A 21,818-nucleotide genomic window follows, 5' to 3' on the forward strand; every position below is an offset into this window, starting at 1 on the left:
TGAATTTGTTATTTGACAAAGTCAGTTTGACACAAGGGATGCGGCCATTATTTTTCTTATGACAGTTTAGTAACTGTAGAACCTTATATCTAATTTAATGCTGGCAACAACTATGATGATATTTCAGGGCTGGAGGCTATGTAATCTTTTATCTAAATTTATGAATGGCTAATAAAAATATTTATTAATTTACCATAATGTTCCTTTGAAGTATTTAGATTTGTAAAGATGAATCAAACATTTTCACTCAATCGCTACCTATAGCAACTGGAAAGCTACATAATTTGTTGAAAAGGGTCCTAATACATGTTTGATGGATTTTCTGCATGAGTTGAATTTCTTTTTCAGACCAGAAGGTTAGTAACTTTTCATAGGGAAACTTTCATTTTAATTCAAATTACTTCTCAGAATTGTTTTGAATAGTCATGCTTTCCACACAATTTATGCGGTATCTACTCAGCTGCCCCGAAGACTCAATTAGCTTCGTGATTCTAAACAAGTTTTATTGAATTGCTATTTTGAAGATACAGAACAAAAATAGTAATAGATGATAAAAACAAAATGCTGTCTCTGATTGTTAGCCACTAAATTATATTCTTGACCAAGACCATTGAGAAATTCAATTCCGGACAGTATTCATTATCTCAAGTCCAGGGCTACGGGACTAAAAGCAGCTCTGCGCCCCCCACCCCTTTTTTTCTGCTGAATGTTTATTTGCACATACAAAAGATTAAAATTGTTTAACGTGTCCAAAGAACATCATAAAATGAATTATTCATTCCGTGACATTGAAAGCACACGCAGGCACACTCTTACAAGCAGATATCAGGTAAGGAAGTTTAGGGCAGCTGCCGAGTAGAATATCAAGAAATTGGATCCAGCTGAGAATTCCAATTACCTAATGACCTAATAAGGGTGATCCGCTTTCACTCTAATTTCTAGGTCTAATTCGTTGTAATAGTCTTTATCATGAAAAGCAGGCTTTAAAATAATTTAAAATGGAAGGAAATATTCAACGGGCCAATTTCTTTCACCTTCTTTAGGGGGAGACGGGAATTTGAATTCACAGAGAAATGCAAATGTAAAGACTTAAGATGGAGCAGAAACAAAGAACTTCATAAGGATCAACTAGTGCATTGTGTTGGTACATCTCTTAGAAGAACACAGCACAGGGAATTTCTGAGACACCAAATGCAATTTTTGTTAGTTTATTAGAGAGTAAATAAATAATGATACCGAACTCCAACAAAACTCCAGCACTGTCCGTGGGCAGCGACTATTCAGCCCAAGCTATCATTCTTAATAATTTCCCTGCCAGGCTGCGACTACCGGGGTGAATCAGGCCGCTCCAGGCCCCTTTCCCACCCGCCGCTGCAGTTAGGACTTGGCAAAGATGCTCGATGTTTGCGTATTTGTGACCGGTCTTTGCTTTGTGTCTGCGCTGCAGGTGAGGAGGAGGAAGCGAAGCAGAAAAGCGGCTGGAGGCCGGCGGTGGCTGAGCAGCCCCCACACCTTTGAGAGAGCCGCCTGCCTCTTCACCGCCAAGGAAGCCCTCGGACCTCCGGATTCGGGCTGCCGGAGGGCCGGAGGGCCTGAGCGCCAGAGCCCAGGACCCGGCGGCCGGGGGCGCCAGCCCCTCATGTTCCGGAGAAGGCGCAAATGTGAGCTGGCGGTAGCGGGGAAAGCCCTCTGCCCCCGCCAGGGGGGACCCGGGAAGCCCGGCCGGCTCTGCCGGCAGACTGCGGGGATCCCCTCCTCCGGCCCCGCCCCCACCCTCCCCCGGCCGGGGTGCCGAGGCGGTTAACCCTACCCGCGCCGCAGCGCACTTGGGCTAGAGCGCCGCGCACCCAATCCAGACTCCAGAGCCGGCCGGCGGGGAAAGATCCGGTCGCGGGGTCGGCTATGATCCCGCAGCGGCCAAGGCAGGGCTCAGGTCCCGGGATTCTCCCCACATGCTGCTGCACTGGCGTAGCCGGTCGCCAAACTTTTTCTCCCCAAAGCCAGTGCCCCCGCAGTTACTTGGCGGGCAGCCGGCAGCCCACTCTCGGCGGGATGATCTGGGAGAAGCGGGCGTGGGACGAGGGGGCTGCTGTTTTGCAGCCCTGCGAGGCGTGCAGGCGGAGAAGTGGTCGGGGTTCCACACCGTCCCTGCGCCTGCCCCCTGGCCAAGGTGGCCCGACGTGCTGCAGTGGCTGGCGCAGGTGATCCGGGCAGCGCGTCCGGCACTAGTCAGGGGGGTAGCTGCACGGGAGGGAGCGGCGCCTTTCTTTTTTCTCCTCCCCCTGCAGCCCAGCTGCACTGCTTGGGGGCTCTCCATCTCCACGCAATCAGCAGGCGGAATCCCTGCCCTGGAGCGCCCTGGCTCTGGACTGCACCCCCGTAGGTTTTGTCCTGCAGATTCCCCTCCCCATCTTTCTCTGCCACACACGCTTCCCTAAGCCGCGCGCGCCGCAAACTCGGTCTCGGTCCCCGCAGGTGATGTCATGCCCATTGTTTTGGTGCGCCCAACCAATCGGACTCGCCGCCTGGATTCTACCGGAGCCGGCATGGGCCCTTCCTCGCACCAGCAGCAGGAGTCCCCGCTCCCGACCATAACGCATTGCGCAGGGTGCACCACCGCTTGGTCTCCCTGCAGCTTTAACAGCCCTGACATGGAAACCCCATTGCAGTTCCAGCGCGGCTTCTTCCCAGAGCAGCCGCCGCCGCCGCCGCGCTCCTCACACCTGCATTGCCAGCAGCAGCAACAGAGCCAGGACAAGCCGTGCCCGCCCTTCGCGCCCCTCCCGCACCCTCACCACCATCCGCACCTCGCGCACCAGCAGCCGGCCAGCGGCGGCAGCAGCCCATGCCTCCGGTGCAACAGCTGCGCCTCCTCCGGTGCCCCGGCGGCGGGGGCGGGGGATAACCTGTCCCTGCTGCTCCGCACCTCCTCGCCCGGCGGCGCCTTCCGGACCCGCACCTCCTCGCCGCTGTCGGGCTCGTCGTGCTGCTGCTGCTGCTGCTCGTCGCGCCGGGGCAGCCAGCTCAATGTGAGCGAGCTGACGCCGTCCAGCCATGCCAGTGCGCTCCGGCAGCAGTACGCGCAGCAGTCCGCGTCCGCCTCCCAGTACCACCAGTGCCACAGCCTGCAGCCCGCCGCCAGCCCCACGGGCAGCCTCGGTAGCCTGGGCTCCGGGCCCCCGCTCTCGCACCACCACCACCACCCGCACCCGGCGCACCACCAGCACCACCAGCCCCAGGCGCGCCGCGAGAGCAACCCCTTCACCGAAATAGCCATGAGCAGCTGCAGGTACAACGGGGGCGTCATGCGGCCGCTCAGCAACTTGAGCGCGTCCCGCCGGAACCTGCACGAGATGGACTCAGAGGCGCAGCCCCTGCAGCCCCCCGCGTCTGTCGGAGGAGGTGGCGGCGCGTCCTCCCCGTCTGCAGCCGCTGCCGCCGCCGCCGCTGCTGCTTCGTCCTCAGCCCCCGAGATCGTGGTGTCTAAGCCCGAGCACAACAACTCCAACAACCTGGCGCTCTATGGAACCGGCGGCGGAGGCAGCACTGGAGGCGGCGGCGGCGGCGGTGGCGGGAGCGGGCACGGCAGCAGCAGTGGCACCAAGTCCAGCAAAAAGAAAAACCAGAACATCGGCTACAAGCTGGGCCACCGGCGCGCCCTGTTCGAAAAGCGCAAGCGGCTCAGCGACTACGCGCTCATTTTCGGCATGTTCGGCATCGTGGTCATGGTCATCGAGACCGAGCTGTCGTGGGGCGCCTACGACAAGGTACAGGCTTGAACCCCAGCCCACGCTACCGGAGTCGGGCACTGGGTGGTTGGGATGGGCACTGGCGGGGACCCTTTGCCTGCGGGTCCCTAGTCTGTCCGGGACGATCAAGGGAGCCCGCCAGGACAGCGGGCGCGTCTAGGACGCGCATCCGTAGTCAGCTAAGCAACTCGGAGATGAACCCTTTCCGCGTGCAGCCAAAGTTCTCGAGGCAGTTAAGAGTGCTCAGCGCATTCGGGCACCTTAAGTAAGTGGTTCTGGGAGTCAATGGGAAAACCATCTGTAATTCATCCCCTCGTGAATTATGTTTAGAAGGGCCCTTTCAACCTGCTCTCTTGAACTCAGGAGTAAGTTCCTCTGGTTTTGCTAGCCTGGAGGAGCGGCGCTTCGGTTCTCTATGGCGTGGACCCAGCAGCCCAGCCACGCGTCTTCCCAGTCTTTCCAGGTCTACTCTCGTCTCTTTTGGTTTTGAGGCCGAGTGATCTGACAGATCACAGAGCCAAGACAGGTGCACCCATCTCCCCTTATCTTTCTTCTGTGGGTTCAGGTCCACCTGTGGGGGACTGACTGACTCTGGGGACCTGGAAGGCGGTTAAAAGTGCTTCTTTCTTAAAAGTGCTTCTGTCTGACTGTGTTGCAGGCGTCGCTGTATTCCTTAGCTCTGAAATGCCTTATCAGCCTCTCCACGATCATCCTGCTCGGTCTGATCATCGTGTACCACGCCAGGGAAATACAGGTAACTTAGGTCCTGCTGTTTATGAATGACCCAAAGCCCTACAGTCAGCCTAGAGAAACGCAAGGCAGCAGAGGCTTTTTCCAAGCCGTCATGTCCTTGCTTGAGGTTACAGAAGACACATGCTGTGTTGTTACCGTCAGCACCTGACCTGTTCTTTCAGGAAGTGGAAAACAACACAAGGCAGGGTAGCATATAAACATGCAGCATTTTCTGAGATGTATTTGTTGGACCCTTAAGATTTTTATTTCTCTTCAATAGGTGGATCCTTTTCTCCAGATCAGTCACATTTTGTTCCTTAAGGCCAGTTATGCTCTAGTTTTAATCTGGAATGAACTTGTGTTCTTGTTTGAGACACATCTTCCTAGTGGGTGCGTCATTATGGGAGATTGTATCTATATAATCTTCTGTAATTTAGCATAGAGAAGAAAATTGGGTGATGAGTTGCTGGCTAATTTATATAAATGAGATATGGGAAAAGATCTAACCCCTTCCTAAATCCCCCACCATTAAAAAAAACTGTTGTAAGTTTAGAATGCAAATTTTGTGTATCCAGTCATTAAGTATTTTTTAAAATGTAATTTAAGAGTTAAGGCCACTGTCCTTGTGAGTTTTTTTTTTTATTTGAAAATATTTATTTTGTTTAAATGCAGCCAGGAGCTCTATATTTGACTGTTAGTATCCATATCAGAATGCTCTATAAAACTTTACAGGTCATCTTGTCAGTTGTTAGCCTACACAGGAATATTAAGGCTTTTAAATTAAAATAAGTATAGAGTTTTCGAAAATTAGATTGGGACTTTTTTCAGCTTAGAATTTGCACTGTGTGGGAGGTGCGGTGGTTCAGGCCTGTGGTACTGGTGCATGAGAATTTGCACTATGTATTTTCTGATTTTTTTTTTCTTTTTTGAGCAATTGTTAGACATTTGGTGGTACTTTGAGACCCTTAATTTAGGCCGTCTTCCTTTAGACCGCCTCAGATTTAAGCTGCCTTTCAATTTAAAATCTTATATAGGATTTGCTGTTGAAGTAATTTAGTATTAATTTAAATTAAATTAAGTTTAAATTAGTAATTAGCAAACACAAAGTAAATATGGAAGAAATCGTTTTTAATGATTGCCCAGACAAAATAGTGATGCACATTACTCCAAGTGCAGAGGGAGAAATTACTTCACCTTGCCTTTATATTTGTAAAACTTTGAAAAATGTGTTTTTGAAGGGATGAGGTTGGAGAATGATAATTAGAAAGAGTGAGACTACTCAGAAATAAATTACAAAACTGCGCTGACAAAATGAGATGAACACACATTTGAATTTTTTAAAGTTTTAACAGTTTACATAGATTCGTCCTTAATTCAATACTAGTGATGGTTGGGCTTTTGAGATTATTTTGAACATTTTAAAGTGATACTAAAATATAACTTAAACATTAGAAATTTATCTTTTCATTTTGACTTGAAGAGTAGACAATTAGAGCTGGAAGGAACAAAATAGGTTTAATGGTCCTTTGACTCAGTTTACAGATAAGGAATCTGAAATCAGCAGAGGTAGCTTGCCGGGCCACACAGCTAGACAGTGCACAGTGAGAACCAGCCCTGTCCTAGCTTCCAGGCCATAACGCTTCCTCTGCGAGCTGCTGCTACATGCCAAAAACTGTGAAATGTGGATATTTCTTTTTCTGCAGTTTCCCTCTGAATCCAAAAGTTTGGTATATAAATTCAGTTAAACTTAAAAGATCATCCAAAATGTTCTTACATGTTTTTAAAAATCAGGTTAACTTGAAAAATGTTTTGTTTGGAGGACGGAGTCGTTTTGCTTAATGATTCTGAAATGAGAGACCTTGCTGGGTTTTATTAAATATCAGCTTTGTGTTATTGCCTGTTTTTTGTGAAAATCACACGGCTAAAGAAACATTCATGGGGGAGGACACTTGCTGGTATTAACATCAAAAACAAAGTGTCTTGAAAACATTGACTCTTTAAGAATTTTTGGGAGATTTTTTGAAGTAATTCATAGGAGTCTAAGAGCTACCAAATGTTAACTGTTTATTTAAAAAAATTGATATCAGAACGCTTAAAATTTACAGAAGTTAATAAAAAATCATATTTTTATAGATTAATGCTTGAAAGCATTCCACTCATTGGCTAATTTTGAGGACCATTTCAGTTATGCATATGCACATATATTTTGATTAGGGTATGTATTGCATGGGTGAGAAAAATGACATGGAATGACCCTCCACAGCAAATATGCACAGTGAACTTCCTTACTGTTGGGCAACATAAACGTTATAGAATGTTATATGTTTTAAAATTCGGTTTATTTTATATGATATGTGGTTTCTGTTAAACCCACTATACTTAAGATAATTTCAAAATAGATGCTTGGGTCATATCATTTAATTAATTTGGATGTAGCTTTTTTACTTGGTGTATTATCTAGAGGGATTTCTCCTTTAAGCTGAAACTCCAAATTCTTATCTGAGATGCTTTTATTAAAAAAAAAATAAAATAAAATGGAGAAGGGCCAAATAAATGTGCAGACCCTTAACTGGAAGTCAAGAACCAGGAAAAGGTAAAGATGGTCTAATTTGTCCAGAGAAGAGCGTCAGCAGGGCTGTCAAATACCTTACTCTGAAACGCAATGAAACCAACTGCTCAGGCTTATGTATATGCGTGGAAAATGATGAATTGCACCCCCCCTCCTTTTTTACTTATTGATGTCACTGCTGTGGGTGTATATGTTTTTTCATAAAAAGTTTTAAGCTAATGAGCACTTCTCAGCTCACGCTAAATAATTCCAAATATATCAATTAGCTTTGAGTTAAGAAACTAAATGCAAGGTTATGCTGCCATTCATAGCGTGTCCTTGGATGTAGCATATAATCTAAAAGGACAGTTTTGCTTTTTCTTTTTAGTATGTCAGTATGATAATCAGATAGTAAAAGCTCGCTAGTGCAGATTTCTGGTGCATGATATGATTTCTCACTGCATTCAGGAAAAGTAAGTGTTATAGCTGACTTTCTGGCTCTATGTCCTCTGGAACTGCTTAATGAAGCAAGAGGAGGCCCTGACATTTTCATGGAGAACCTTGGAAAGCAAATCCGTGTGACCTTTTATAAAATGTTTATACACACTCTGGCAAAATAAGATGGTTCAGGTGAGTCATGGACGGAAGTGCTTGCATTAAAACAGTATGATGGGGAGGCTTTGTAAGATACCAGCTCAGTAAATTTCAGCTTTGGTGTCATTTTTCAGTACCACAGACAGCTCAGTGCACCAGGCAACAATTTTGTTCATTTTACTAATTACTTTTATACCTCACTACCAAAAATGAAATCACATTTTGGTCGTAATACTTATAAAACATCAGATTTAGTGGGAGTAATTTTTAGCTAAGGAGATGTTAGACTTTTTCAGGTGATATTGAACTTGTTTTCTATATCTATCAGTAAAGCTAAAAAATAAATGAACACATAAATAAATTTTAATAAATGCCTATGTATCGTGGCCTTATGACAAAAGAAAACATAATAGGGATTATTTTTATACAATTTGGAAAGGTCCCTTGATACTAAGTAAGTAGCCTCCCTACCTCAAGTCTCAAGGTCAAATTATAGGTAAAACAGAAGCATGCTTTTCAGTGACTTTTTTTTTCTTAACCCACCCCACAGTGGTGTTGGAGATGCATCTCTGATGGATAAAGTACAAAACGAAGTTCAACTATCCTTTAAGATCTTCAGCATCTGAAATTTTCAGTGTAGCTTCCACTTCATCTTTTCAGCTTTAGTATACTATTATTTTTCTTATACAGGTAATTTTAGGTGAAAGAGTTGTTTAGTACTTTGAAGTAGGCAAACATAAGATTCTAAGCAGGGACAGAAAACCGCTTGGACTAGTGCCTGATCTTTCTGGTTCTCTTGGGTCTTGGAAGAATGGCAGATGATATACTTCGAATTGGAAAACATTTTCATTTGTTTGTTTCTATAATGTACAGCTGACTTTTGAACAACATGGGTGAACTGTGTGGATCTACTTATACACAGATTTTTTTTTTTCAGTAAATATAGTGGGCCCTCCATATCCATGGGTTCTGCATCAGCAAAAATACAGTATTCACTGGCTGTAAAACCCTCATACAGAGGGTTGACTTTTCATTTATGTGGGTTGCAAAGTGCTGAAAGACTTAAGTATACATGGATTTTGGTGTCTGTGGGATTCCTGGAACTAATCCCCCGTGGTTACCAAGGGACAACTGTAATTATATAATAAATAGCATTAGGAAAAGCACTGTTTATTTGTCATCTTTTATGATGGAATAACTCTTTTCATCATCTTTAGAGTTAGCTTTTCAGAGATGGACTCTATAGCTCTATAATCGGAAGAACAGTAATGAAAATTTCTCTTCATTCGTGCACCAAGGCCACAGAAAAGAGGAAAGAGTGAGTGAGGGTGGGGGCCTCACCTGGACTAGTTGGGGAGGGGTGGTCCCTGTCTACTAGTAGGCTCTGTGGTTTGCTATGTGAAGGCTCAAGTCTGAAGAAGAAAGAAAGAATGTTCCCTTTTCTACTTCTACAGAGAGCAAACAGGTGTTTGCAGACCATGCGGAAAATACTGCATATAGTTTACTATTTTTATTAATAAAATAACCAATACACATAATAAAAACAATACAGCAGACTTTAGAATAAAAAGTGAAAGTCACATTCTCTCAGTCATGTTTCTCAGAGGTAACCACTTTTAAGTTTTATATATATACCTTCAGAACTTCAGTACGGAATATTTAGGAATACACCCATGCCTTGCTTATATTCTGTAGTATATCTTGGAGGTTTATCCTCAGCAGCAGTAGGGACCTATTTCATTTTTTTTAGCAGGTACATAAGATCCTATTCTATGGATGTACTGTGGTTTACTTCACCAGCCCCGATCTGAGAGCTGATAGGCAAATTGGAGTCTTCTAAGTTTTTGCTGTTACAAGTAATATTAAAATGAACATCCTTATATATTTATTTTAATCTATTTAGAGTATATACATACGGTAAATTTTCAGCAGTGAGACCACTGAATCAAAGGGAGTTTGCATTTTAAATGGAAAGGTATTGCCCACTAGTCCTCTAGAAAGGCCGTCAGAGTTTGTCTCTGCTTTCCCACGTTATTCCTCCACAGCATTGTCAACACTGGATGCTATAAAAAGATTTATTAAAGAAATCTAAAAAGTTTACCATTTTCTTACAAAACATTTTTTGGTGACAAATTGTTTAAGGACAAAGCTCAAGGCCTCAGGCTTCTTTGCATCTATTTTGTAATATCTAACAGTGCGTTATCTAATCTGCCAGCAAATGGAGTTATCAGAAGCAAATGTTTGCCAAAGTTTTATTATCTCAGTTAAAAAAAATTTGGAGGAGGTTGTTGAAGATGAAGGAAGCTAAAGAAGTAGAAGAAATTATCTTGGATTGGTCTTAAGTTTTCTGCTATGGTAGTTTCATGTACCTATGAGGTGGATAAAAATTATAGCAACAGGTTGAAGGTAAGACTCCAAAAGATAGTGAGGTAGAAAAGTTGCCTGAATTCCTTTGTTGAGTGGCGTTCAGCTCAGTGACTGATGTCTATATTGCCAGCATCCTCTATATCAGAAGTAATGAGATGCTCAGTCCCTTTGACTTTGTGTATACACTGTAGTAACGAAATCACTCAGGACTAATTTTCTCCGCCTGCCTGTGTAAAGATCTCTGCATTATTAATGGGTGTAATGCTAAATAAAGCGATCCTGGGGTGTTTACAGAGCAGCATCACAAATGAATGAAGAGTGGAACTTTAGGTTTACCACAAATGGGTTTTCTAGAGTATCCAACCTGTTTCTGGGCCATGTTTTGTATAGTTCAGAGATAAGGGCACTGTGGGCTGTCATCATCCCAAACCACATTTGCACCAAGGCAGCCTGCATTGATTTAACTTCAGAGAAGTTATATTCGGTTAGGATAGGAAGTGGTTTTGTGGGGTTGTTTTAGAGAGAATTTCTACTCATTAAGAAATAATATAATATTTGCTACTTTGGGAGTACATTTTCAACCTGAAACTCCTTAAGAATTCTATTTATAAAACTAGAAAACACATGGAGGGATCTTAATTATTGGGCCCAGTATCCCACCCAGCATGAGAATGTCCTTTATGTTATTGTTAATAAAAGTGAGTCACTCAGTTCCTGCTTAAACTCTTTTCCCAAGATTGGCAGTTCATACACGTACAAGGCCGTTTCATTCTTAGCTCTTATTATTAGTAAGATTTTATGTTCAGGTGAAGTCTCATTTTATTTATTCCATATTCAGCATTTTAAAAGTTTTTGAGGTCTGCAATTGCAATGAGGAATAAGACAGGAGGGGCCCTTTCCTCTTGGAGCTGATATTCCAAGGAGGAGGGGTTAAAGAAAGACAAAAAATTAATAATAAACAAAATTTTTGGAAGTTGTGATAAATTCCCTAGAGGAGAGACAAAGGGCTGAGATAGAAAGTTGGGAGGTAAGGGTTGCATACATCAGACAGGACCATCAAGGGAGGACTTTCTGAGAAAGTGACATTTAAACTGAGACATAAAGGGAAAGAAGTAGCCAGTATTGCCAGAGTCTGGGAACTACCTGTGTGAAGGCCTTATGACCAGGAATTTACTGTGCTTAAGCAAATGAGAGCAAACCAGCATAGCATAGCATAGCCCAAGCAGGAGCAGAATGGTACCAAACAGAGTGGGAGGGGATAAAGGGGCCTGATTTTCAAGGACTTGAGGCCATTGTAAGGATTTATGGATTTTTTTTTTCCCTCGACATGCAGTGGGGAAGTCAGTTAAGAGTTTAAAGCAGGCAAGGCTCATGATCCAGCTTAATGTTTAAGCAGGCCTTGTTTTGATGCTGTGAGAATTGGTCTGGATACTATTAGGAAGTTGTTGGCAAGCTGTTTCATAGAGAGAGATGATGCTCACCTGGCTTAATAGCATTCTTGCTTGTAGCAGCCATAGAGATGAGGAGAAGTGGGCTGATTGGAGGTAGAACAGACTTACCAGTGGATAGAATGGGGCAGGTAAGGGCAAGGGCCAATACAAAGATGATTGATGGGGTTCTGGTTGGAGCAACTGAGTGTGTTGTGCTGAGAAGGGAAGACTCAAATTGAGGAGCAGGGTGTAGAATCAGGAATTTCTTTTAGCATAATATATTTGAAATTATGCTGATTGTATATGAGAGTCTGGAGTGCAGAGGAAGTCTGTACCGGATATTTAAATTTGGGAGTTATCAGCACAGAGACTATTTAAACCCACAGGAATTGATGAAATCACTGAGAGAGAATAGAAAAATGAGAAGGTTGAGAGTTGATCATTCTCTGACATCTAGAGGTTGAGTAAAGTAAGAACTAGAAAAAAGAGACAAGAATGAATTGTCCCTGAGGTGAAGGAGTCTAAGAGATAGGAGTGTTTTAAGGAGGGCATAGCACTCTATATTGAATGCTACCAAGGTCTCTTAATATGGGGTAGAGAAGTGCTTTTTGGATTTGGGAAATTGAAGGTCACTGCTGACCTTGATGAGCCATGTCGGTGGAGTGGTAGAGACAGAAACAGACTGTAAGTTTTAGCATAAAAGAATAAGTTGATTTCCCTTTTCACAGGATCACAGAGCAAACATTTTAACATTAGATCCATTTAAATGCCCTCCTAGTTAAATAGTCCAATTTCTTTGAATATTCCTTCTCAGACATTGAATGTCCCTGATCACATCCTTCTGGACTTTACTCAGTTATGTTGAATTTCCTCTTCAAATGAGAAGGTCAGAAACATACCCAGCACTTTCAGATAGGATCTTCCAGTGGAGCTGTTACCTCTCTTCATCAAAAATGCTATATTATGCTGACTCTTATTAGTCTACAACGGTCATTGCTTCACAGAAATTTGCCCAGTGACGCGTGAAATTGTTATTGAACTAAATGCTCAGCTTTACATTTACTGACCCTTTTAAATAGCATCTTGATTTCAGACCAGCATATCAACCTGTCAGAATTGTTTGAATCATAATGCTAATGTTTATTTGACAAAAACTTGTTTAGGTTTGGAAAATCCTGTGTGTGGATGATCTATGGAATTGGCAAGACTCCAGCGTTTAAATTGGTGCTAGATTCTGTTCCAGAAACGTGGTCGATATTGGTGGTTCTTACTCGGTTTGGATACCTGTCGTTGACACATCTGACTTTTCTTTCCTAGTTTTGTGCTAGCTGTGAGTTTGAAAAGTGAACCTTTGGACAAGCCAAGGTCAGAGTTTAGAAGTAGGCCCTTTTTGTTGTTGAGCCATCTGCTCATCCATGATGTTTGAACTCTATGAACTCAATTAGCCACCTCACATTTCTCTAGTTTGTGTACAAGAATTTTATGAGGACTTATTAAAACCTTATTAAAATCCACATTTTCTGTGTATACTGCAGTGTCAGGATCTTTCAGTCTATTAGTGATATCCAAGAAGGAAATAAGACTGATTTGCTTGTAATTTTAGTATATAATATAAGCTCTATGACCTAATCCCTTTACTCTTAAAAATTTTATTTTTTCCCTTCAGATTATAAAATTAATAACTATTCATGTTAGAAAATTTGTGAAACATAGGAAAATATGAAAAGTAATATAAATTAGCCTAATCTTACTACCCAGTGATGACTATTATGTATGTTACCATGTATTTATATAAAGTATATGGACATGCTATTTGATATGTTGTTGTATAAGGAAATTTTATATTCTCTTCATATAACTTTTTATTGTTTTTCCTCATGTTTAAACATTCTTAATATTGTAGATGCAAGTTTTCTTTCATTATGTAGATATAATCAATTTAATTATTTTCCCTATTTTGGACACTTAAAAATTAGAAATAACATATTTTAAACATTTTTAATAACAAATACCCTTGCACATTAACTTTTGTGAGCATCTCTGGTGATTTCCTAGGGATAAACTGCCAAGAGAGAAATTACTGAATTAAAGGGTATTATTTAAGACAACTGATAGCTTGTAAAATTATTCTTCCAAAAGTTTTTATCAGTCCTTTTATTTTTTAAATGCTTTCAAACCACTTTATTAAATGTGGTTTATTGAACTGATGTGGCGATTTCTGCAGTATCTGGGTCCAGTGTGCCAGGTAGCATTGAGTACCGTGCCGTGTAAATCTGGCAATTTGCTTCCCTGTGGTCTCCTCTACCTTCCTAATTCTCCGCGGTCTTGGTTTCGAAATATTGGGTAAAAAGGCTTCTAAAAGGGTATCCCTTTTGAATAGTTAAAAGCAATTATATAGAAACAATGGGAAAGCAATATTGGAAGATAACTTTGTCTACAAATATTCCCAATTGTTTTCATTATGGGAAGCTTTAAAAGTCAAGATTTCTGACAATTTTCTCTCTGAACTTTCCTGCTGAGCAGAGCAATAGGACTGTCCTTTGTGTTGACTGTTTTTACAACATAGTCTTGTGGCTTTGTGCATTCATTCCCAGCTCTGCCACTAATCAGCTGTGTGACCTTGGACAGGTTACTTAATCTCTGTCAACTTCAATTTTCTTGTCTGTAAAATGGGGAATATAGAGTACCTCTCTCATGGGGTTGTTATGAAGATTATATATATATAATTACTTAGAACACTGCCTGGCATGTGGTAAGGGCTACTTACATGTCAGCTCTTGGTTAGTGTTCACTATTCTGGAGTTTGTTGGGGTGGAAGGGGAGGAATTGGAGCCCAGCTTCTCTGGGCTTTAGAAAACTGTGATTTTTTTTTTTCCTTATGAAACTTATGAGAGAGAGCAGGAAAAAAAAAAAGTGGCCATTCAAGCAGTCTTTATTAGTTTATTAACACTTAATCTAGGGTGTGTGTGCAAGCACATGCATATTTTTAAATGAAAGCTTTTGTTGTCTATTAAGGACAGCCATTTGTTTTTTTAAACAGATTCAGTTCTGAATCTTCCTGTGAGAAGGTTTGACTATCTTAGGAGAGAAGTAATAATTTTGTCTGTTAGGTTTTGGATCTGTAGTGATTGTTTAGGTACTATGATGCTAGGCTGACAGTTTGCACCAAAATGGCCATTTTCCACATAAACTTACCATGGGTGTGGTTTCATCCTGGAATCAAGGCCCTTTCTATGTTACATTAACTCCTTCAGGCATCACAGCTGACTGCCTCTCCTCACCTCTAATTAGGACCCTGGTGACTTAAAAGAGTTAAGTGAAGCACTCCTAAAAGTAAGCAAAGGGAATAATTTGGATGATGGAAAATTCTGGTATTAAACTCCTGCTGAAAGGATAAGAGGTAGTAAACACCCTAAGGCATATATGTAAATGACTGTAGTTGGCAGTATTTCTGTCTGTATTCTTTGTAGGTCTACAGGATATTTAAATAAAAGGTGCTTTTTTCTTTTTCTGGACTGGGTATATTTCTGGTGAGAGTTTTGTTTTCTTTGCTACCCTCAACCACAGTGCTTGAAGTACAGTGGTCTGAAAGAACTGGGAAGAATTTCTGTGTGTAAATATGACAAGTAACATCTCGAAATATTCTGGGTACAGTGATTGTTTTGCTTTTTCATCAGGGAGCTCGTATCTTTTCTGTTTTATTTCAAATAATCATTAATTGAATCTGCATTCTGTCCGTCCTTTGTTTAGAATAAGGTGTTATTGTTGAGTGAGTTTTGGACTTTGCTTTTCGAATTTATGGGACACATTGGGATTATACATTGTAAACTTGGAATGAATTATGTAGACCATTCTAACAACTGATATTCTACATCAATAATGTGTCCTTTGCTTTCTTTAATATTCTGGGCATTTTTGCCTGATTATGTAGCTATCTGTAGTGATTATCTGGTTTTAAGATGGGATTGTTTCCAGGTAATTTGACCACTGAGACTTTATTGTCTAGTTACTGAGTTAGTCGTCTTCTGTCAGGAAGCTTTCATTTTCCAGGGGAAATTCTATGCAATATTTGCATATTAGTTTTGACAAAGACATACTGATTTTTCAGGAGAAAGCAGAAAATACTATAGTATGCTTATCATGCTTTTCACCTTGGACAGTAGTTTTCTTAGAATAGTGTCTCCTGTCACAGGGTTAAAAATTGCATGGGTGCTATTTCATGAACTGTTTAATTTTTTACTGTGTGGCTAAGGGAAACTATGCCCTAGCTTTGGATAGTGGAGTATTTAAGAAATTGATAGTAGAGTGTTTAAGAAATTAAAACGTAATAATGAGGCTGAGTATTGAAGTTGTATGCATATAATGTGACATAAAAGTGATGGCTGTGGGATGTGTAATAGTAATCTCATGCTTTTTCAAAGATACATCTAATACTTTCAGGTAGGTACCCAAGCGAAGGTATTGACTGAAAACTTTGTTTTATTTATGTGGAATTAGCTATGAAGTTTTAAGACTTAAAGGTCTTAGCTTTTAGAAACTTGTTGTAAGTCAATTTTCATAAAGGTAAATCATCTCTCACTTGGAAAAAGTCATGTCAGTTTGTCTCTTGAGGTGAGAATACCTGAAGATATATTTATTTAGTTATACATGTCATTGGTTTAAAACCTTTAGCTTACTGCTTGAACCTCTTGGTAATGTTGCAAATTTTAATACTGTTGTTGAAAAATATTTTGAGTTAGAATTTTACTTCATCAGTAGTATTTTAGTCAAGAATTTACTAGTTGTTCTTATCTGTCAGCATCAAAGAGGTGACAATGAAAATGAGTTTGAGCAGGCTTCTACAATTTAAGCATGGGTGATACAAAGAGAAATCTCCAATATGCTTATTATTATTATTTTGCAAAAAGAAAGCAACAACACAATTCAGGGATGAAAACTATTTTTTAAAACTATTTTTGATTTTGTATTCACTGGCTCTTGTGGAGTTTTTATATCATTTAAAAAAAGACTCACAGCGTATATATATATATATATATATATATATAATTTTTTTTCCTTTAGCATATCTATTTCACACAGTTTCTTTTAACCTTTTTGACAACTATACCTATTTTTCAGTTGTTAAGTTTTCACCACGTTCTGCTTCTCATCTCCCAATGTGTCCTTTGGGTGTTTCTTACACTGGAGAATGAAGATCCAGCCCACTCACTGTCATGTTCACTGTCTCAGTCTGATGCTATGTGTACAGATTGCTTCAGTGGCAGCTATTTAGGAATAATGTATCCATCAAATGTGTCTTATACAAGTAGCCACAGAAGGAAAGGGGACATGTGTTTAGGACTTAGTCCGTCAAGCCCATGTCAGAACATCCTTCCTATACAGAGACCACACGGAGCACTCAGTGGGCCTGCATCTGCTCTGCAGCATTTACCCAGCAGCAAGAGGTCTCCTCTGCACTAGTGTGCAAGAACACAGATGGCTGCAGCAAGGTGATCAGTGTGATGGAGGGTGAGCAGAAGCCTCACCTTCAAAACTCCAATTATGACATGATGCCATATGGGAACACAATTCAGCAAATGAAAAGCAATAGGATAGGGAGGCTGATGGTGAGAAACGATAGGCTCAGATGCCCTTGCGACATATGCTGTAGCTGCATTTCCAGGCTGAATGCAAATTTTCATCAATTTGCTCACATTTCCTCTCTCCTCTTTTGTGGGAATGATGACCTGTGCATTCAGTGGGGTCCAAGCTATTGATGATTTTTAATCTTTTTCTTAAACACAATGGGGGAAATTACAATGAAGTGTTACAAGTGTACTTTTCCTTACTGAGGAGATAAAGAGAACAGGTTTTAAAATCATCTCATTGGCCAGCCATGGTGACTTATACCTGTAATCTCAATGCTTTGGGAGGCTGAGGAGAGAGGATTGCTTGAAGGAAGCCAGGAATTGGAGACCAGCCTGGGCAACATAGCAAGACCCCATCTGTGCAAAAATAAATAAATGAAACACTTAGCTGGGTGTGGTGGTGCATGCCTGTAGTCCTAGCTACTTGGGAAGATGGCTTGAGCCCAGGAGTTCAAGGCTGCAGTGAATTATGATTGTACTACCACCCTCCAGCCTGGGCAGCAGAGTGAGCCCCTGTCTCTTAAAAAATAAAATAAAAATAAATTATCTCGTTGACTTTATTTTAAATTTGCCTAATGGATCCTTTTGAGGAGCAGCTCTTCCTACCCAGTGCTCACTGAGTCCACCACTGGCTGTGTGTACATAACCTCTCCCTTTTTTTGGCCTCCCCAGACTTGTTTTCATTTAGGAATATTCCTGGGAACATCTGCTGTGTTTTGAGAATACCAGTCACGTCAGGATTCCCACTCTGCCTCTGATCCTGAGGGACATATTGAGGATCCCTGATGCTCTCTAATCCCCCTATGTGCATCATTATGATTGGAGGGTGGAAAAATAAGCGTAAGCGTAACATTTTCCAGTCATGTTGGGTGGTATCCGTTGCTTGTACTCGTGTTTATGTTGGACGTTAAAAGCTTGTGAAAAGCAGAAGAGCTGCTGCTTGAATGAAGGTGATAGATGCCACCTGGCTTGGCCTGTCACTGTCCAGCAGGGTGTGGGTGGCAGCACAGAGTGTAGACCCCAAGAGGACAGTGTAAGGGAAGACGCCCGAGGGACGCCTTCTATCTAGACAGACATTTGTTCCTCTGGAAAGCAGCCCAGACGCCAGTGAAGAACTTTGGCTCTGGATCCAGACAGATTTGAGTTAGAACTCAGTTTTACTCTGTGTGACCATAAGAAGACAGTATTACCCCTCCCAGGCTCATTTTTTCATCTGTAAAATGGAAATGATCATTGTACCTATCTCATTAGATTGTTTTTGGGATTCAGTGAGACAGTGTTTATGAAGAATCTAGCGTGATACCTGGCACATCGTAAATGCTCAGTAAGTCTTCTATTATTATTATTCTGTCATTGTTACTACTCTTCTGTCATTATTATTAAGTAAATGCTGTAGTCTTCACAAGGACGCAGAGCCTAGAATCTAGGAGTCTCTCAAGGTGGGAAGGGAGAAAGGCAATAATGCACCATGTGTCAAGGTAGCTGAAAGTTCTGGTAAGAGGGACATGGGGCAGAGAAGGCAAATATTTGCTTAGTTAGAACAGGGATTGGCAGACTGCAGCCCATGGGCCAAATCCGCCCCCTGAACAAATCTGGCCTACGTGTTTGTATATAAAAAAAACTTTTATTGGAACACAGCCATGCCCACTTGTTCAGGTATTGTATATTGCCGCTTTTGTGCTACGATGGCAGAGTTGAGTAGTTGCAACAGAGGCCATGTGGCCGGCAAAATGAAAAATATTTGCTTTCTGGTCCTTTACAGAAAAAGTTTGCCAACCCCTGAGTTAGAGAAGAGGATGGTCAGCAAAGGCAAGAAGAAACATGCCTGAAAGTGTTTGTTCTGTCTTTGCATCAAAAGCTATTTTATTCTTCGCTCTGATTTTTACTAAGGAAAGTGTGTGGTGGGCAGAGATTCAGGTAGATGCCAGTTGGGAAGTGCAGATTTTTGTAGGTGTAGGTGCAAGGCTTTCTGCTATGGCCCCTATCTCAGGCTTCTGTGGAGGAGTTTGTACCCCTGGGATTGATGTGGAATTGTGTGTTGAATTAGATTTACGTCATCACATGCAAGTGAAATGGCCGTAGTTGAAACTTCTGGTGCCTCGGGGTTGGGAGTCATTTTTGGGAGGGGCAGTATGGGCAGTGTGTTTGACCCTTGGTGGGGGGCATAACTTAGTCTCAGAAAAGCTAGGCATCTCATTGTGGCTTATAATGTTCTATGACGCTGTCGGTGTGGCTTGCCTCAATCATGAAGTGAGACTCATTTGTTTTATGTTGTGAAGAAAGTATTTTATAGCTGACTGTTCTCTAACTCTGTATTTTGCCGTAAGAAAGCCACAAATTAAGGTGGGAAGCAGTAAAGAGTGTTTGTTATTTTCTTTTGGTCTGAAGTTCTGGCAGCATGTATAATTTATTAATTTGCTTATTGCTGTTTCTAGTGATTAAAGTTATAATTCATGCAAATAATCTTCTCCATTCTGAGCTGCCTACTGGCAACTCCCCTTGGAAGCCCCTCAGCACCTCCCAGCCTTCTCATTCCTCTTAGACCTCCTAGTGGTAGCTGACATTTGCTGTCTTAGAGAAGGGCACCACTGTCCACCTGGGGCCCCAGGGAGGACCCTCGCCATCCCTTTTCTTCTGCCCATCTCCCCACACACTTGCAAGAGTCCTCAGGATACTATGGCCGTTCCCTCCTTAGTGTCCTTGGCATTACCTTTGCTCTCTGCTGACATTCTTCTGCCTTCATTCTGATTTCCAAACTTATTGACTCTTCCTGGGTCCTCCTACAATCTCTTTTATGAATATACTTACTGAATATTTTATAAATATTATGTAACATATTATATATTTATAGCATATATTATATAGCTTATATATTATATAGCATATTAATATTTTATAAATATATAGCATAATTATATTGTGACAGTATAATGAATAACATAATATATACCATCTATATTATATGTAAAGTGTAAAAATATATAAGTATAGAAAATTAATGTGTTATACATGTCATTTACATAATTTATTTTTTAATTTATATCATTTTATTTTTAGCTTAGACTTAGTATTTTTTTAACTCACTTATTTTAGTACCATCTTAAGAAACAGTTTCCATGAGATTATGGGTTGTAGTACAAATTACCTGTGTTTTCTAGTACACAATACAGTAAAACTGTAAATAAACAACATGCAGCCTGGACTTATCCCAAGGAACATGGAAAACTCCTTTTGGGAATTTCTGTGTCAATTGTTGCCATTTTCTTCTAACGTGGATTAATGTAGTCTCCTGCTTCCCTCCCCCTGCTTCTTTCTGCTCGTCCATCTCTGCTGTTGCAGGAATGTCTGCCCCAAACACAAACATGGTGCTGTCACAACAATTCTAAAAGAATGCCCTGGCTCTCTGTCTCATTTCATGGTGACAGTCTGTAATGTAGATTCCTGCAGTTCAATACAGCGCTACAGAGCATCAAAGAGAAAGGGATCGTGATTCAATCCCAGGTTTTCCTAACTTCTTATCAGTGATTTCCCACAACCTGTTAATAGGTGTGAGCTTCAGTTTGTCATCTGGGAAATGGGGGTAATAAGGTCCATCTCATGAGCTACTGTGAGAATTCTACTATACTTAGCCCAGTGCTAGACACATAATAACCACACAAACTGTAACATTAGTATTTTCATTATTGTATTCATCATTAATCATGACCTCTGTGATCCTTAGTTTCTCATATGTAACTGGGGATGAGGTATGATGAGGTTTTTGTTAGGATTGGGTGACCGGTTTGGGGGGCAGTAAGGGTGGGAGAGAGTAGTGAAATGCCTGGTATGACATGTGGCCTTTGGTGTCCACTAATGCAGGCCATTATTACAGTAGCACTTATCAGACTCTGTCTCTCAGTTGAGAGAGCAGCTCCCTGGGGGCAGGCATCATGTTTGATTCTGCTGGACATTCTCAGGGCTAAGCAGCCTAGTGAACAGACCTGAAGTGGATAAATCCAGGGTTCTCACATCTTATGTGTCATGGCCATTTAAATAGTCACTGTGTTTTCATCTGTGGTGTGGGGGCAGCCCTCCTTGTTCCTTCTTCTTGGTTCACCAAAAGCTAATTAAGAATGTGGATAAAATAACCTATCTTAGAGGAGGTGGTATGGCAATCTAATAAACTAATAATTGTCTAATTAATGTGCTTTTTCTTAGCATAAAATTTTTCTGCTCTTTTTCTGCCATAATGTTCTGTATCACTAAAGAAATTTAGGTTTTAACACTAGTTGGTGTTGTCTGACTTTAAATTATTAAAATAGATAATGAAATGGCTGGCAGTACAGTCAGAGATCATTGGTTGAAATCATTGCAGTGCATTTGTTTCTATTTTTTATAGCTGTATTGAAAGAGACAGATTTTGTAGTTTGGTTGTACGACTTGGCTGAAAGAAATACAAAAACAAATGTGTCTAGATGCAGTGGTGCTATGCTTACAATGCAGTGGTAATTTTAGGAGAGCCATGAGAATCTAAGAGCTCTAATAAGTGACAGATTAGCTTTAGATATCTCACTGGTATAATAAGACACAGAGACTCTTCTTTGGGCCCCCTTGTGTCCCTGCAAGAGGATCACAGCGTGTCCTACTGTGATTGTCCTCTTCTAATTCTTGATTTTACAAAATACCCTCGGATTCTTCAGCTCATCTCTAACATCACCTCCTCTGTGAAGCCTTCTCATTATTTCAGACGTTTTATTCTCTTCCTTTCCTGAGCAACATTTGCGTTTGTTAC

The 21,818-nt window shown here is 41.4% G+C and overlaps 1 protein-coding gene across 2 annotated transcripts in view; it reads left to right on the forward strand.

Moving 5' to 3' along the window:
* Nucleotides 1–1,446: 1,446 nt before the first annotated feature.
* Nucleotides 1,447–21,818, forward strand: part of KCNN2 (potassium calcium-activated channel subfamily N member 2) — a 139,546-nt gene continuing 119,174 nt past the window's right edge. Inside the window, exons 1-3 of one of the 2 annotated variants that reach the window (XM_024246638.3) lie at nucleotides 1,447–1,661; nucleotides 2,476–3,767; nucleotides 4,408–4,503. In XM_024246638.3, coding sequence (XP_024102406.2) covers nucleotides 1,640–1,661; nucleotides 2,476–3,767; nucleotides 4,408–4,503 — 1,410 coding nt within the window. In that variant the 5' untranslated portion in view covers nucleotides 1,447–1,639. Of the gene's footprint in view, nucleotides 1,662–2,475; nucleotides 3,768–4,407; nucleotides 4,504–21,818 lie in introns of those variants that run through there. The other variant, XM_054555032.2, reaches the window with a different exon arrangement.

This window comes from Pongo abelii, chromosome 4 (genome assembly GCF_028885655.2).
Source record: "Pongo abelii isolate AG06213 chromosome 4, NHGRI_mPonAbe1-v2.0_pri, whole genome shotgun sequence".
Classification (NCBI taxonomy): Eukaryota; Metazoa; Chordata; class Mammalia; order Primates; family Hominidae; genus Pongo; species Pongo abelii.